The sequence below is a fragment of the Schistocerca serialis genome, chromosome 1 (genome assembly GCF_023864345.2).
Source record: "Schistocerca serialis cubense isolate TAMUIC-IGC-003099 chromosome 1, iqSchSeri2.2, whole genome shotgun sequence".
Classification (NCBI taxonomy): Eukaryota; Metazoa; Arthropoda; class Insecta; order Orthoptera; family Acrididae; genus Schistocerca; species Schistocerca serialis.
The window spans coordinates 490,839,087-490,857,353 of record NC_064638.1 but is presented as its reverse complement, the minus strand read 5'-3'; the positions used below and the strand labels follow the sequence as shown (position 1 = coordinate 490,857,353).

Here is an 18,267-nt window from a genome sequence, read left to right as displayed (position 1 = left end):
ACTGTTAGTGTTTGCATGTGTGTTAATAATTCAACAAGGGACTGGATAACAGCATTGCTGGTTCTAAGGACAATTCCAAAAACTTTGTGAGTGCACAAGTGGTGGTTATGGACTTGCTATATTATCCGCGAGACTCTTCAATGGTGATTGTGCACCTGCACAGTCACAACAGATGGTTGCTGGCCACCTCTACAAGGACTACAGTGGGTCTGCATCTTTGATGACCCACCAATACCATTATTTCTGCAAGGACAACAGTGGGTCTGCACCTCTAGTGGCCCACCAATACCGTAATCTCTACCAGGACTACAGTGGGTCTACTCTGTGATGACCTACCTACCAATATTCTTCAAAACGTCGAATGACTCTGCTGTGGCTTTGCTCTGTTGTGGCCCATTGCCTGTCTGCATGTCAAGAGTCAGCACTGTCTTTCCGTTGGAAGGACAACACTACTTCTTCAAGACTGCATGGAAATCCACTACTTCCGTGTGCATTGTATTTTACTGCTCAGACTTTGAGAAAAACACTGCAATTTTACTGTGATGAATGATCAGGAGTGTCTTTATGGACTGTGAGAAAATTTTAGCTTTTGACCAACATTGTATCAATAAGTGTGTGCATTTGATATCTTTCTTATTGTAATTATGAAAAATTTTATCAAATCATTATTGGCCACTGCCCAAAACAATTTGTAAAATTTTTTGTGGGGAGCATGGGGGCTATGTAAGTAGGCTGTTTATGTTTCCTTATTGGCAACGTTACGTAGCGCTCTGTATGAAAATCACTGGCTGTGCTGTGTGCAGTCTGTGGCTAGTTTGCATTGTTGTCTGCCATTGTAGTGTTGGGCAGCTAGATGTGAACAGCGCGTAGCGTTGTGCAGTTGGAGGTGAGCCGCCAGCAGTGATGGATGTGGGGAGAGAAATGGCGGAATTTTGAAATTTGTAAGACTGGATGTCATGAACTGCTATATATATATTATGACTTTTGATGACTATTAAGGTAAATACATTGTTTGTTCTCTATTAGAATCTTTCATTTGCTAACTATGCCTATCAGTAGTTAGTGCCTTCCGTAGTTTGAATCTTTTATTTAGCTGGCAGTAGTGGCGCTAGCTGTATTGCAGTAGTTCGAGTAACGAAGATTTTTGTGAGGTAAGTGATTTGTGAAAGGTATAGGTTAATGTTACTCAGGGCCATTCTTTTGTAGGGATTATTGAAAGTCAGATTGCGTTGCGCTAAAAAATATTGTGTTTCAGTTTAAGCACAGTCATGTATAATTTTTCTAAGGGGACGTTTCAACTTTGTCATGTATATTAGAACAGTATCTAATTTCGCGCCCAGTGACGAAAGACGAACTTTTGTCGGGCAGTTGGCGCGACAGCGCAACACACGCCACAATTTATTGTGGTGGAGTGAGGGGGGGGGGGGGGGGGGGGTGGTCGGGTTGCCGGGTGGTGCTATCCGACCGACATCCCTACAAGAAAAGTTAGTCAGTCGGTTGGCCAAGCCCCTACGTCCAATACGTCGGTCGGTCTGGGATGCAAAAGTGAAAGATCTGACGTACACACTGTACGAAAGAAGAAGAGCTGCACTCCCCCGAAGGCTTTCCCGGAACTGAAGAAACATGAGATCCGCTGTCTACAACCTTCCGGAGCTCGAGAACGGAAAGAGAAGCGGCGCTCGGTTGTTAGTTCCTTTCCAGGAGCAGACACGCGCCACGTCATTGAGAGCCAGGGAAGTGCCGGGCAGCGCAGGAAGTGTTTCGGCCGCGCGCCTTGCAACATAAGAGACCGAGGTGACCGCTTGTGGAGAAGCTGGAGGCCGCCCAGTGCTGCTTCAGACGGCGACCAGGATGCACGCTCTGTGGCTGCTCGCGACGCTATCCGCGCTGCTGTGTGGGACGGCGCATGCGCAGTGGAACCTCCCGTCAAGACGAGTCGGCATCGGTCAGTATACCGCTACGATGCATGCCTGGTGCACGGCGCGGAATGTGTAGCAAAAACGTGACACTTTGTACGTCACATGTCTATCTTATTGCACGGTTTATTTCGCAGTGGTGGTGGTGCCCGATGTTCTGTTAAGTTTTCAGCTCGTTAGGAAGAAATACGTGGTTGTCCACCTATTCCATACAGAGGGCTCCTCTTGGGTCCCATTCGTGCTTTCCTTGTGTAGTTTTTGGATGTTTATGGTGTTTTTCGCTGCTCGGTAGTATGAGGAACGTTGCGCTGTTGCAACAAGAAATGTCGAGTGAGTTTCGCTCTAAAAATACCTTAGAACATCGAAACTCGTCTCCCCTATTCTTTACATATCTCTCGTACGCTGCTGAAAGTCGTAATAACGACTGGAATTATCAAGGTTGCCTAATAGATACTTCACTGCATGGATCTTCCTCCTGAGTGAGCACCTAACGTTAGCGTCTTTGAAACTGCTTGCCATATCCGATGGAAACCGAATGGATTCATTATTATTATTATGTAAGCAACGCTTGGTGTCAGCCATCTGTAGATTTGTATAGTGTTGTTGACCGTTCGAGCTGAAGTGTATTCACAACGACACAGTGTTTTAAAGATTGCATTAGGTGCGCATACAGTACTGGGTTCTGGGGTGGTGGGGGATTGAGCCAGGTGTTACGTTTACTGACAGCTTTCTCCTTCCCCCCCAAATATAGCTTTTCAGCACCCACATTTCTAAGTGCTTCAGATACCTAGAAGCTTAATAATAATTACAATAAAATGTTTTACGTTAACAATTAGTTTGCCAGTGCTTAGTGCGCGTCTTTATCATGACTATCAAGAAATAGTTCAGAGAAATAAATCATCTGAAAAGCATTTGTCCGAAAATTTGAGAGTATAAAATTGAAACGTCCTCGCCGTCATCAGTATTTCACTTAGCACTATGACTGTGAACACAGGTCGGCAGTCTATAGATAATCAGGCATGTAAATGTGAAGAGGGTGGGAAGGTGTTATTTCTTTCAATATTCTCTGCGAGAGAAATTCAGTCATTCTTCCATCGTTATGTCCAGTTGAAGAGCGCGTTTGAACTTGGTAGCTTCGTCTGACAGCTTCCATTTTATAACCCCTTTCCCAAAATCATTTCATGAATTCGCTGTTTCTTGCGTTTCTCTGTTGACTGTTTTCCATTGGCGTTTTTATCCTTGTCTACGAACACGTGATTTGTAACTAGAATTTCAAAGTCTTTGCGGTCTCTGTGGTGTCTTCTGTAGCCTTCATCTCTCTTGAGTCCTGCTTAATTTCTTCTAAAAATAGATTTTTACCTTTTTTGTATTTAGTATATTAAGTAGTTATTTAATCTAGTGTTCTCAAGATCTGACCGTAGAGCTTCTAGCATCTTCTACGTATTGTATCAGTGAACTTGTCTATTACAATGTATAAGTTTGTAGTTCTTTCAGTCCTTATGCCATTTATATTAATGGGACTACAAATTTTGCTTGGAATTTTTCATTCTTTTTTTTTTTTCAGTTTCCATCAATGTTTCAGTGGCCTCTTAGAGATGTACTTCCTGAGTCATATATTCTTTCAGGCAAAATAGCTGTCTAGTAATACTGAAGCTTCACATTATGAAATATCGCTTGTTTATGGTAGTGATTCCATGTTATTCTGTATGCTTTGTTGAGGTTGGTAGCTCGTTCCAAATTGGCGTTACTCAAAGCCAAAGCATGCTGTAAGTCAAGAGTTATTTAAGACGCACATGAAATTGTCCCATTTTTCGCTTGTAGCCGGTCTTTTTCTCTAATCGAGGGTCTTTCCCTTTGTCTTGCCTTACTCAGCTGCCTGTGGGTTGCTAGTTCTACGTCTGGACACACGAACCGTGTCAGGTTTGTTGACGTCAGCAGGTACAGTCAGCCTATGAATGGGCGCTTCTCCTGTCTGGATTGTTTTCTGCAGCCGGCAAGCCCATCCAAGCGGCCTAGCCCTCAGTGCTGCTGAAAATTAGTTCGTTTTAAACACAGCTTGTAATTTCACCAGAATTCCTGCCATTTTCAAGAGTATTAGTTGTTTAGTTACCTTATTCAAAAAAAAAAAAAAAAAAAAATAGCGATGTATGTAGAAATATAAACGCTTGAAGTAAACTGTCCTGGGGGCGAGAGAGGGGAGAAGGTGGCGGCTATCATGATAACCGTGACACCATTCCGCTCCTCCCCCCTCCCCCCCCCCCCCCCCCCCCCCCCCGCCCTGGTCCTGGTACTTGAACTGCAACACAAATATGCTTTACCATTAGACTGCCTGTGAGATGAACGTGCACCACCTAATTTCATATGCTAGTTCATCCATAGTTTCAGAAAATTTCCATTTCATAAGAGTACGTTCTGAGTGAGTCTTTTGTGAACATGACAATTGTGGTAGGGTCGACTGAAGCGTCCGATCCAACGCGTCGGCTTTGACCCGTGACGTAAGGCTGGTGTCGTGTGTGACGTCATGACGGCGCGGAGCTTAGTTTGAGTGTGGCTGTCTCCAGTTCTGTTTTATCTTATTTTATTTACTTTTCTGATCTGTTCGTTCTATCCCGTGAGATTTTTTTAAAAAAAAGACAAAAAACCCTAATCAGCTACTGAAGCATCTTTATCTTCTATGGGTTGTAGGGGTTACGACCCCTGGGGAGGTGGGTGGGTATTCATGCATGGCTGTCTTCACTTACACGTTGTAGCTACACAAGGCGTCTAAATTTGTTTATATTTAGTTTGCCCCCCACCCACAACACCCCATTTCCCGCGCTTGTCCCGTTAGTGTCATTAGGCTTCTTGTGGAAAGTGTGTGTGTGTGTGTTTGTTTTTGTTTCCGCCATATTTGTGACGTGATGGGTCAAAGCAGACGGGTGGGATCGGACGCTTCCGTATTTCCTTGTGGTAAATATTGTCATCCATGAAATGACTGTTAACTGAAATTGGAGTCAGCTTTGTAACTACCGATATAAGTTATCTTAAATTTGTAACTGTCCGTGTTATTGACGTAATCGTGTGAGCTTAATGTGGGAATAGGGTGGGATGGAGAGGCGGGGACGATTTGTTTCTATTGAAAATACTATTGTATTTTATTCTTTCCGTGGGGAGTAAAATGATACGCGGTGTAATTAGTTGTACTTAATCCAGGTCCAGGGTTTCACAGCGCGTGAAAATAAAAATTCTTCTTCGGTTACTAACCGCGTGAGTTGGAGTTCCCGTCAAGTCTTGAGCACCAAATTCTGTCGTCCTGTGTTATGTCTTACAAGCTTTCATAATGCTTACTCTAGAGTCTAGAGCATGCTGACTAAATATTAAGTTAACGGGACATCTAGAAGAATATGCATTTGGCTTGAACACAAGAAATGTTACTGTAAAACATGAGGTGAAAAAAGGTGAGAGTAAGAAGTGCTTTTGGCTCTGAAGCAATTATTAATATCGCGCACTTTCCCGAAATGCAGAATGGTATACGACAAATTTCCTCTCTGAAACAGACTAATTAAGCATAGATATATCTTTGTGCTGAAATTTTATGTAGATCACTTCTGGAATTTAGACTAAGTTCAGACGACTAAAATTTACTCACAGGAACTGACGAAATATTACCAAAGGCAACTCAGTGTTTTATAATATCGTTCCTCTGAATAAATGTGCCACACAATGCATGAAAAACACGCTGTTTCTTTTTCCTCGAGAGATTGATCACCCATCAGGTGTATTCGCTTAAAATTACTGAATTAAAATTTAATTTCATCTGAAGCTGTTTATGTTCGACTTTAAGCCACTTAAATACCTTAAACGCATTGTGAACGTCCTAAATGAACGTGAAAACTGTGCACTTCTTCCATAACTTGGTTTCCCTGGTGTTTACAGCCCTATCACACGTAGCTGCCATTCGAAGCGACATGAATTTGTACTTGTGAGATTTTGCATTATCTGTAAGCCAACTCCGCAGATAATCGGATACGTTAGCAATTCAGTATTTGCGCTAAAATGATTTGGGAAAAGTATATAAATGTCGAGCGCAAAATTAATATTTGATGTCAGGGCTTCCTGTTGACTGCGATTCGCGTAACTCGATGCGGGACGAAGTTGGAGGGGGGGAACAGAATAGTTTATATATCGCTTTCGGGATTTAGGCCTGGTCCTAAACAAAGTTTCGATCCTACCGTCCGCTTTCTACTACAGAGGACATTACTGGAGTTTATGCCAACTGCTATTTAAATTCATCTAGGTGAACCATGGACATGGCCATCGGTGGAGAGAATTGCGTGCCTCTGCGATACAGATAGCCATATCGTAGGTGCAACCCACAATGGAGGGGTATGTGTTGAGAGGCTGGACAAATGTATGGATCCTGAAGAGAGCAGCAGCCCTTCAGTAGTTGCAGGGGCTACAGTTTCGATGACTGTCTGATCGGGGATTGAAACTGTTGTGTAAGACTTCATGCACAATGGTGAGGAGAGGTGTGACAACTGTCGTCATAGAATGGTGGATAGAAGCAGAAATGATTAGTGTACAAAGACTCATTACAGATAATGAAGCAAGAAGTAGCCCAGTTATTTGTGTCGAGAAGGATGAAGCTCTCTGTACTAAATCAAGATTGATGCTGTTGGAGATGCGACCATATGACATGAGCATAGCATCACTTAGCAAACAGGCTCCAAATGTGAGTGGGCCAGCTGGCTGCTGATGACGGTTCTATATCGTGGCGGCAGAGTGTGCTCGTGGTAAGGAGCTGCTAGAGCCACGGCTCAGCAGCCATGCTCCATTGGGTCCACCAGATCACACCGTCCACCCCGATAGCTGAATGATCAGCGTGACGGATTCCCGGCTGGGTCGGGGATTTTCTCCGCTCAGGGTCTGTGTGTTGTGTTGTTTTAATCATTATTTCATCCTCATCCGGCTCGCAGGTCTCCCAATGTGGCGTCGAATGTAATAAGACCTGCACCAAGGTGGCCGGACCTGCCCCGTAAGGGGCCTCCCGGCCAATGACGCCAACCGCTCATTTCCATTTTACCAGATCCCACTCGACTATTGGCATCTGACGGAAACTTGCAATTCCGTCGCCAATTTTGACACCCTTCGGGTGGTATCAACACATGATACCCCAGTAATATCAACCAAAACGGCCTTGCTGCACTGATGAGGTGAACATCAGAAAGCAATGGGAAACTACAGCTGTAATTTTTCCAGCGCGCATACAGCTATATTGTATTTAAATGACGGCATCCTCTTGGTTTACCGAGCGAGATGGCGCAGTGGTTAGCACACTGGACTCGCATTCGGGAGGATTACAGTTCAATCCTGCATCCGGCCATCTTGATTTACGTCTTCCTTGATTTCCCGAAATAGCTTCAGGCAAATGCCAGGATGGTTCACTTGACAGGGCACGGCCGACTTCCTTCCCCCATCCTTCCTTAATCCGATGAGGCCGATGACGCCACTGTTCGGTCTCTTCTCCCAAATCAACTCAACTAAACTCTCTAAGTCTACCTCTTCGTTAAAATATTCTGGAGGTAAAATAGACCCCATTAAGAGATCTGGGAGGAGGGGAATACTCAGGGGGATATCATCATCAGGATAAACAAAACTGGCGTTCTACCGACCAGAGTAGGTCCCTGAATTGGGCAGGTAGCTTAGAAAATTTAGAGAGAGAGGCTCAAATGGCTCTGAGCACTATGCGACTTAACATCTGTGGTCATCAGTCCACTAGAACTTAGAACTACTTACACCTAACTAACCTAAGGACATCACACACATCCATGCCCGAGGCAGGATTCGAACCTGCGACCGTAGCGGTCGCGCGGTTCCAGACTGTAGCGCCTAGAACCGCTCGGCCACTCCGGCCGGCTAGAGAGAATGGACAAGTTGAAGATATAGTGGGAATCAATGAAGTTAGTTGGCAGGAAGAACAGGACTTCTGGTCATGTGAACATAGTTTTACTCTTACTTACTCTCTTACTCTCCTGGTTCAAATGGCTCTGAGCACTATGGGACTTAACATCTGTGGTCATCAGTCCCCTAGAACTTAGAACTACTTAAACCTAACTAACCTAAGGACATCACACACATCCATGCCCGAGGCAGGATTCGAACCTGCAACCGTAGCGGTCACGCGGTTCCAGACTGAAGCGCCTAGAACCGCACGGCCACACCGGCCGGCTACTCTCCTGGCTCCACAAACTGCAGTCGGTTTTTGGCCTCGTCAGTTAGCCTCTTCCTCAGTATTGTCTTCGGGATCTTATTTCCTTGCCCCCGGTACATGGAGAGCCTTGGCAAACTGGTCTGTGTCTCATTTTTGGCCTGCCTTGAGGTCTTCGTCCTTCTGGTTTGTTCTGAGGATTCTCTCAATAAAGATCCCTGCTCTCTTCTATACACGTGGTGGGCCCATCTTAGTCTTCCTGTCTTGGCTTCTGCAACTGCATCTGGTTCATTGTATAGCTCCATGAGGTCCCTGTTCTTTCTTATTCGCCTTTCTCCTCCCTCATAGATTGGTCCAAATATCTTTCGAGGATTTTATTCTCAAAAACTTTAGTTTTAGAGTTTTAAATACAAAATCAAGTAGGAGTAATGCATGAGTAGGTTTAATAAGGGATAATAAAGGACTGCTGGTAAGCTACTATGAATAGCATAGTGAGTGAATTATCATAGGCCAGATAGACACAGAATGCTCGCGCTTCACATTAGTACAGGTTTATATGCCAACTATCCCTGCAGATGATACAAACTGAAGAAATCTATGAAGGGATAAAATAAATTATTCAGATAGTTGAGAGACGAAACTTTAATAATAATGGACTAGAATACGATAGTATGGAAAGGAAGGAAAAGTAGTAGGTGAACATGGACAGGAGCAAAGTAGTTCTGTAGTGCTGTATCATCATTTGCTAATAGGTGACCCGTAGTGTCTTTGCTCTGTAAGGCGTTAAGTGGAGTTCTGCTGCCAGACCGGTTCCTGGCTGTTGCCTCACCCAGTTGAGTCGCGCAGCGTCGTGTCGGCGACGACCCTGAGTCGCCTTGAAGCGCAGTCACGGGGAATGACTCTGTTCAGGGATTCCCCACGTGGCCTGCGCTCTCACGCATGGAAGAGGCGCGCATCGTCCCAACGAACAGTTACGAAAAATGCCGGCCCAAAGTTAACGCAGGACGCAACCGGATTTACTATTTCTGTTGAGTTTGTAAAACATGGAGTGACAGCAACATACAAGTGATCTCATTTCATTTATTTATTCATCCAGGGATCGTCTTACAACTACATTGGAGTTATCTTAATACAATGAAAATAAATGGCTCAAAAATGTACATGCACGTACAATAAACTTTATAAGGATGGGACAGAGGACCGGCCATGACCTTGATGAATGAACCATCCCAGCAATTGCCTGAAATACTGTAGTTTAAGAAAGCCACGGAAAACCTAAACAAGGATGATCAGGCACATTAAGAACGACATCCTTCAGAATGCGAGGCCAGCGCCTTAACAACTGCACTGCCTCATTCGGCAGGTCCCCAGTGTACAACGTCCTTTTGTTCATAAACACACTGAGGGAGGTGGCGCAGTGGTTAGCACACTGGACTCGCATTCGGGAGGACGACGGTTCAATCCCGTCTCCGGCCATCCTGATTCAGGTTTTCCGTGATTTCCCTACATCGCTTCAGGCAAATGCCGGGATGGATCCTTTGAAAGGGCACGGCCGATTTCCTTCCCCATCCTTCCCTAAACCGAGCTTGCGCTCCATCTCTAATGACCTCGTTGTCGACGGGACGTTAAACACTAAATCTCCTCCTCCTCCTCCTCCTGTTCATAAACAGTTTTGCGAGGGTTGGGGGGGGGGGGGGGGGGGGGGGAGGGCAGGGGAAAGAGCATCGGTGATCGCTCCACTGGCTTCTGAGTGCAGATGCGGAGAGGAAATACCTTGCGTTTAAGTCGGCCATTCTGCAGTAGCACCAGGAGGGCGGCTTCTGTGATTCTCTGAAACGACAATCTCCTTCCGCACGGGCGTGTTTGCGTCATGAATTTGAATTCAGCGGCCCTGCCTTTTACCGATTTTCACCATATTGTGACTTTTTCAAATGAATCATCCTTTTGACTTTCAAACTGATTCGCCTCCCCCGCCCCACAATCCCAATCATATGATCTACCATCTAGGAAACATCCGAGGGTCCAGAAGCTGGAAGAGAATTGATTTTACCGAAATTTGCCTATCAGTTTTTCCGACTTGTCCAACAGTCAAATGGCCAGTGATTAGTCATCAGATTCGTAATTTTGACTCCTGTACGAATCCGCGATAAAAAAAGGTCAGTTAATTAAATACTATTCCTTCATTAGGAACTGGAATATACAGCCACTCAAGGAATCTCCACGTGTTAGTGACTCGGCGTGAAAAGTCTCTAGTTTAGACTAGATTTCATAAAAGTGAAGCATTATTTAAAAATGTTACTTAATTGAAATAAAAGGTGAATCACCTAAAACTTGCACCAAACATATTGTGGAAAGGGAAAATGCTACTGATGTGCGGTTTTCTCAGGATGGATTGGTGGTGAGGGGCTCCTATTGTTAGCCAATACTCAGATTGTAATAATACCCAGAAAATGTATCTTTTGTGCAAACATACACTTTTTTAGAACAATACCCTTGTGGAAGGTGTGCTGTAATGTCACATTTTCGAAAATTCGTTATACTTCAGCTGCTGCACGAATTGTTTTGCTTCTTGCAGTCATTTTGGCACAACTACTAAACTGTATTTCTCAATCGCCAGTGTTTACAAATGGAGGTACGTGTGCAAATTTAGGAACTATTGCGTCTTAGCGCCGTTAATTGGCTTCCTGCACGTCATTTTACCTTTTTAATAACTTTCAGTCCACTACTCGTAAGATATTTTATTACGTCAAAATCGTGTTTGCCAGATCGTGCCGATCATAGATAACTGTTTCATTCTTGTCCTCTCCACCGTGAAAAATTACATCCTAGGTGTACTGAAGGAAATGCTGTGTTAATAAATCCCTAATTATCTTTTGTACTTGGCCAAATACTTCGTAGTAACTCACATTTACAATCATTTGTTTCCAACCGTTTCATATGCTTTCTCGAAGTCTATTAGAATACACAAGAGTCACCAAATTTAAGACAACCTTTCTTCTGATAGTAATAATGCATTACATCGTCGTTATTCAAAAGCAAAGAATTCCGTTACTCTCCTGACTTTTAGGTCTGTCTCCCAGAATTTCTCTCTCTTCGTGGCCTATGATGCGCGAAGCTTTTCATGAGCTCGGAGGGTAACGTTGTCAGAGTCGAACCGATGTACCACATTTATCGCTGAGCGTGATTTAAATAATGATAGGTGGATATGTCTGTATTTCTTTTCCTGGCTCTTGCGTACTAATCACCCACGTTCACCATATACCCAAAATTACGACAGAGTTCGCCATTCACCTCTTGGTGGTTTACGAATTGCCATTGCGGTAGTGTACATGCCCAACCCAAACACCACACTTTACCATAAATTTCAACCCGTAGTCACCAAGTCCAGCTACTCCGGTTACTTCTTTCATCAACATTTATCCTTAAACAATCACTAGTGAGCATCGCCCCAATCGAACCAATGAAGAGGTGTCACGTAATCCTAAATGTGTCCACCAATTTTTATCAGTATAACGGACCTAACGTCCCAATTGGCTATAACTTTACCAACCAGTGGCTTGTACTCCTTCAACAAAATTAAAATTTACCGATGAACTGAATAAGGGCATAAGTTTAACCCAGTGCATAAAGCAAGAAACAGCTCGTTTCGTTTAACGATCGGACCTTAAAACATGGATAAAGAACAGAACATGGCTCGTAAAATTCATCCAGGAAAAAATTCTTGTATTTATAACCCAGAACGGACGTACTAAGGACCGAATACTAAAGGGACATACTTAGTGTATATACTGTTGTGCACTGGAATTCGCCCAGACTCGGAAGTACATAGGACTAGAAAGCTGTCATGATCGAACTCAGTGGCAGTTTACCATTAGTTCACGAGACTTGGTCAGTCGAGATGGTCATTTTTAAGGGACCATCATCACAGAATTAGTGTAAAAACAAAGTTGATGGCTGGGGTCGCACCGTCATTGTGAAAATACCTAATCCCCAACTTCGTAACTGATATATTTTCGTTCGATATTGTGAATTTACAACAAAAGGTAGCCCTTCTCAGCTAGAAATGGTTTGTACGTCGCAGTGTTTTATCAGCTTTGGCCCTACCGAAAATGGCGTGCCCTTATTTTTCTCCGATCTTCGAACGCATTGAGAAAACCAGTTAGAGGGACCTATAAATTAATATGGACTCAAAACTTACGGCGAAACATTTCATTTTTCAAACTAACAGATCACTGCCATCGGTGAACGAGTGATAACAAAAAAATCTTGAGTCGATTGGACATTTGACACTGAAACTTTAGGTGTGTGCAACTTACCTACTGAGCCACAGTGTGTCAGGAATATTACGGTCAAGCACTTTTCTCGGGAACACCTGTTCAGCCAGTTAACTAACAAACTGTTCTTCGGTGGCTATCTAAACGCATTTAAATAGCCTGTCACATACGATCAGGTTCTCGATCAGTCCTAGCGAATAGAAAACCCAGGCCAACCGTAGATTTATTGTTGGCACACGCATTATAAATGAACTGTAGAAGTTTCAGCAGCGATGTTTTTCCAGTTCTGCTTGAAAGCCTTTTCAGTTATAATGTTACTCTAAACCCTAAAAAATCACTGGATTGTACAAGTTGACGGGCTGCATGATCTACACTCCTCGTGCACACCCAGAAAGGTAAAGGTACTTCAGAACTAATTATATTTCCATTGTTAGGTCACTGCCTATCTGACTACGTCTCTATCAGTAAACGCGGTCGTCGTTGGTAAACATCCTGAAATAACTGTCTGTATTTCCCGTTATGCTATTAGTGCCGCCAGACTCAGGCACGCTAGTGTTCTAACGCACCATTCGGAAGGGCTACAAGAAGACTGCTTTCAACAACAAGGTTATTCGTGTTCATAATGGTAACGGAGGGAACTGAGGACGGGGCGGGGGCGAGAAGGAAAGAGAGGAAGGGAAGGTAAGAACTGTAGAGGGAGACCCAGCCATTAACACAGGGAGTAGGTTGAAATGGATGTAGGTTCCAAGAAATATGGTGGTGCTAGGTACGAAAGTTCGCCGTTTCAAATACTCATTTCCTTTGCTGGAATAAATTTTCATCTGCAGTATTGCGATGGTGGCGGAGGGAGAGTTGTACAGTTTTTTTATCTGGTTTCGGAATGTGTCCGTACAGACATCTCAGCACACCAAATATTGTATTACAGTTGGTGAGTTGGTTTTGACGATTCATGATGGACATTAAGTCGCACACTGGTATGAACTTACATAGGCTTAACGAAGGACTGATTCGACATAAAACAAGTTTCTCGATGAGTATACAAAAACGAGTAAACAAGACCCAAACCCAACACAGGATACGCTGTGGTGGTATGCTATAAAAGTCCTACTGGTAGCACAATAAGAAGTGATAAATCGCCGTTGGTACACATTTGGGATATTCTCTATTCATCCCATACTAATTTCTGTATCTAAATTAGTAATAACATGCTCTTTTATGTCCTGTAGGAATTGCTTCAAAAGCCGCGAATGGAGAACTGAATATTTATGCAAGTCTATTAAATAATATCTAGCCAGAACATAACAGTTTACAACAACAAGACTTGTGTATTACAGCCACGCGTATGGATACCCCAGTATTCAGACTTAAACATATAGAAGGTACTTGTTGTTGTTGTTGTTGTTGTTGTTGTTGTTGTTGTGGTCTTCAGTCCTGAGACTGGTTTGATGCAGCTCTCCATGCTACTCTATCCTGTGCAAGCTTCTTCATCTCCCAGTACCTACTGCAACCTACATCCTTCTGAATCTGCTTAGTGTATTCATCTCTTGGTCTCCCTCTACGATTTTTACCCTCCACGCTGCCCTCCAATACTAAATTGGTGATCCCTTGATGCCTCAGAACATGTCCTACCAACCGATCCCTTCTTCTGGTCAAGTTGTGCCACAAACTTCTCTTCTCCCCAATCCTATTCAATACTTCCTCATTAGTTATGTGATCTACCCATCTAATCTTCAGCATTCTTCTGTAGCACCACATTTCGAAAGCTTCTATTCTCTTCTTGTCCAAACTATTTATCGTCCATGTTTCACTTCCATACATGGCTACACTCCATACGAATACTTTCAGAAATGACTTCCTGACACTTAAATCAATACTGGATGTTAACAAATTTCTCTTCTTCAGAAACGCTTTCCTTGCCATTGCCAGCCTACATTTTATATCCTCTCTACTTCGACCATCATCAGTTATTTTGCTCCCTAAATAGCAAAACTCCTTTACTACTTTAAGTGCCTCATTTCCTAATCTAATTCCCTCAGCATCACCCGACTTAATTAGACTACATTCCATTATCCTTGTTTTGCTTTTGTTGATGTTCATCTTATATCCTCTTTTCAAGACACTGTCCATTCCATTCAACTGCTCTTCCAAGTCCTTTGCTGTCTCTGACAGAATTACAATGTCATCGGCGAACCTCAAAGTTTTTATTTCTTCTCCCTGAATTTTAATACCTACTCCGAGTTTTTCTTTTGTTTCCTTTACTGCTTGCTCAATATACAGATTGAACAACATCGGGGAGAGGCTACAACCCTGTCTTACTCCCTTCCCAACCACTGCTTCCCTTTCATGCCCCTCGACTCTTATAACTGCCATCTGGTTTCTGTACAAATTGTAAATAGCCTTTCGCTCCCTGTATTTTACCCCTGCCACCTTTAGAATTTGAAAGAGAGTATTCCAGTCAACATTGTCAAAAGCTTTCTCTAAGTCCACAAATGCTAGAAATGTAGGGTTGCCTTTCCTTAATCTTTCTTCTAAGATAAGTCGTAAGGTCAGTATTGCCTCACGTGTTCCAGTGTTTCTACGGAATCCAAACTGATCTTCCCCGAGGTTGGCTTCTACTAGTTTTTCCATTCGTCTGTAAAGAATTCGTGTTAGTATTTTGCAGCTGTGACTTATTAAGCTGATAGTTCGGTAATTTTCACATCTGTCAACACCTGCTTTCTTTGGGATTGGAATTATTATATTCTTCTTGAAGTCTGAGGGTATTTCGCCTGTTTCATACATCTTGCTCACCAGATGGTAGAGTTTTGTCAGGACTGGCTCTCCCACGGCCGTCAGTAGTTCCAATGGAATATTGTCTACTCCGGGGGCCTTGTTTCGACTCAGGTCTTTCAGTGCTCTGTCAAACTCTTCACGCAGTATCATATCTCCCATTTCATCTTCATCTACATCCTCTTCCATTTCCATAATATTGTCCTCAAGTACATCGCCCTTGTATAGACCCTCTATATACTCCTTCCACCTTTCTGCTTTCCCTTCTTTGCTTAGAACTGGGTATCCATCTGAGCTCTTTATATTCATACAAGTGGTTCTCTTTTCTCCAAAGGTCTCTTTAATTTTCCTGTAGGCGGTATCTATCTTACCCCTAGTGAGATAGGCCTCTACATCCTTACATTTGTCCTCTAGCCATCCCTGCTTAGCCATTTTGCACTTCCTGTCGATCTCATTTTTGAGACGTTTGTATTCCTTTTTGCCTGTTTCACTTACTGCATTTTTATATTTTCTCCTTTCATCAATTAAATTCAATATTTCTTCTGTTACCCAAGGATTTCTACTAGCCCTCGTCTTTTTACCTACTTGATCCTCTGCTGCCTTCACTACTTCATCCCTCAAAGCTACCCATTCTTCTTCTACTGTATTTATTTCCCCCATTCTTGTCAATTGCTCCCTTATGCTCTCCCTGAATCTCTGTACAATCTCTGGTTCTTTCAGTTTATCCAGGTCCCATCTCCTTAAATTCCCACCTTTTTGCAGTTTCTTCAGTTTTAATCTACAGGTCATAACCAATAGATTGTGGTTAGAGTCCACATCTGCCTCTGGAAATGTCTTACAATTTAAAACCTGGTTCCTAAATCTTTGTCTTACCATTATATAATCTATCTGATACCTTTTAGTATCTCCAGGGTTCTTCCATGTATACAACCTTCTTTCATGATTCTTAAACCAAGTGTTAGTTATGATTATGTTGTGCTCTGTGCAAAATTCTACCAGGCGGCTTCCTCTTTCATTTCTGTCCCCCAATCCATATTCACCTACTATGTTTCCTTCTCTCCCTTTTCCTACACTCGAATTCCAGTCACCCATGACTATTAAATTTTCGTCTCCCTTCACAATCTGAATAATTTATTTTATTTCATCATACATTTCTTCAATTTCTTCATCTGCAGAGCTAGTTGGCATATAAACTTGTACTACTGTAGTAGGTGTGGGCTTCGTATCTATCTTGGCCACAATAATGCGTTCACTATGCTGTTTGTAGTAGCTTACCCGCATTCCTATTTTCCTATTCATTATTAAACCTACTCCTGCATTACCCCTATTTGATTTTGTGTTTATAACCCTGTAGTCACCTGACCAGAAGTCTTGTTCCTCCTGCCACCGAACTTCACTAAGTCCCACTATATCTAACTTCAACCTATCCATTTCCCTTTTTAAATTTTCTAACCTACCTGCCCGATTAAGGGATCTGACATTCCACGCTCCGATCCGTAGAACGCCAGTTTTCTTTCTCCTGATAACGACATCCTCTTGAGTAGTCCCCGCCCGGAGATCCGAATGGGGGACTATTTTACCTCCGGAATATTTTACCCAAGAGGACGCCATCATCATGTAATCATACAGTAGAGCTGCATGCCCTCGGGAAAAATTACGGCTGTAGTTTCCCCTTGCTTTCAGCCGTTCGCAGTACCAGCACAGCAAGGCCGTTTTGGTTATTGTTACAAGGCCAGATCAGTCAATCATCCAGGCTGTTGCCCTTGCAACTACTGAAAAGGCTGCTGCCCCTCTTCAGGAACCACACGTTTGTCTGGCCTCTTAACAGATACCCCTCCGTTGTGGTTGCACCTACGGTACAGCTATCTGTATCGCTGAGGCACGCAAGCCTCCCCACCAACGGCAAGGTCCATGGTTCATGTGGGGGAGAAGGTACTTAGTGACGTAAATTTAGAGGCTGTGCGTGGAAAGTCAATTAATTGAGCTGTCGGTTTTTCCCTAACATTCTAAGCACCAAGAGTATTAGATTAGAAGCGCAGGAAGCTACATCTCGAAGAAGTTGCCACTGTTGGCGAGCTCGTACACTAGCTTATCTGTTGCTATATCGTCGGGAGCTAACAAGGATTGGATGCTGCTTACAAGCTGATGGCAAAGAGCCCGAAATTTTGAGGTGTACAGTTCATAATACCAATTGCACAACAGTTATCTAAGTCGAATCCCAAAACCCTCTTCGGTGTCTCATTGTGTAATGACACTTCATACCCCTGACCGTTAGTCTCTTTCATGGGAGAGCTCGGTTTGGTGATGATACAAAGTGATAGCCTTTGTGCCTACGCGTGGTTTCACCTTCCTTTAAATCCGTGTCCAACCGTAACACCACACGCTTAACACGTAAAGGCACTTGTTACCAGTCATCCACTCGACAGAGGAAACGCTTAAGTCATTGAAAAACAAGGAAAAACTTTTCATATTTTGTATATCCGTTCAAATACGTGAGGAAAGATCAGAAATTTCTGTTTTGCGATAATGACTAGACAGTCAGACGTAAGGTACATCCGAAAATTTGCGGCAGCATTTATAAGATTAGGTGGTCTTTCTCGGTTCACTAGATCACCTTAAAGTACAAATGTCCGAATGAGGTGACTATATTACTTGTGTGGAAATGTGTATCCGTAAGTTCTGTGACCGAAGTAAGGGGAAGGAAAGCGACGACAAACCTTTACTGAACGAAGAGAGTACATTGGTTAACTCCGCTGATGGCTGAGAGAGATCTTTCTGGTAGGAACCCATGGACTGTGGAGAAACCATTCTTGTCTTATACTTGTCCCTGGGTACGCAATTCCAGCAATGTGGAGTATAGGAGGGTGGTGGTGGAAGACTGAAACTTAATCTGACTGATATTCGTGGTCGGATGTTCAGCTGGTAGGAACATTTCAAACAAATAAGTGTATTTACACTATTCTTTATCTCCTCCCCTCCCATAATAATCCGAAAGTATTGTATTTGTTGTCGGTGACAATCATGCCTTATGATCTTATCAGCTACTACGTGCTCGTACGTCCTTGAAAGATTTTTCGAATCAGACCACATCTAATAAGCTACCGGCTACATGGTATATTCA

General features: G+C 43.2%; 1 protein-coding gene across 1 annotated transcript in view; it reads left to right on the top strand.

Annotated features, from left to right (window-relative positions):
* The first annotated feature begins 1,788 nt into the window (after nucleotides 1–1,788).
* LOC126473880 (serine protease snake-like) overlaps nucleotides 1,789–18,267 on the top strand; it is a 101,387-nt gene continuing 84,908 nt past the window's right edge. The window contains exon 1 of the mRNA XM_050101220.1: nucleotides 1,789–1,945. Coding sequence (XP_049957177.1) covers nucleotides 1,852–1,945 — 94 coding nt within the window. The 5' untranslated portion in view covers nucleotides 1,789–1,851. The remainder of the gene's footprint in view (nucleotides 1,946–18,267) is intronic.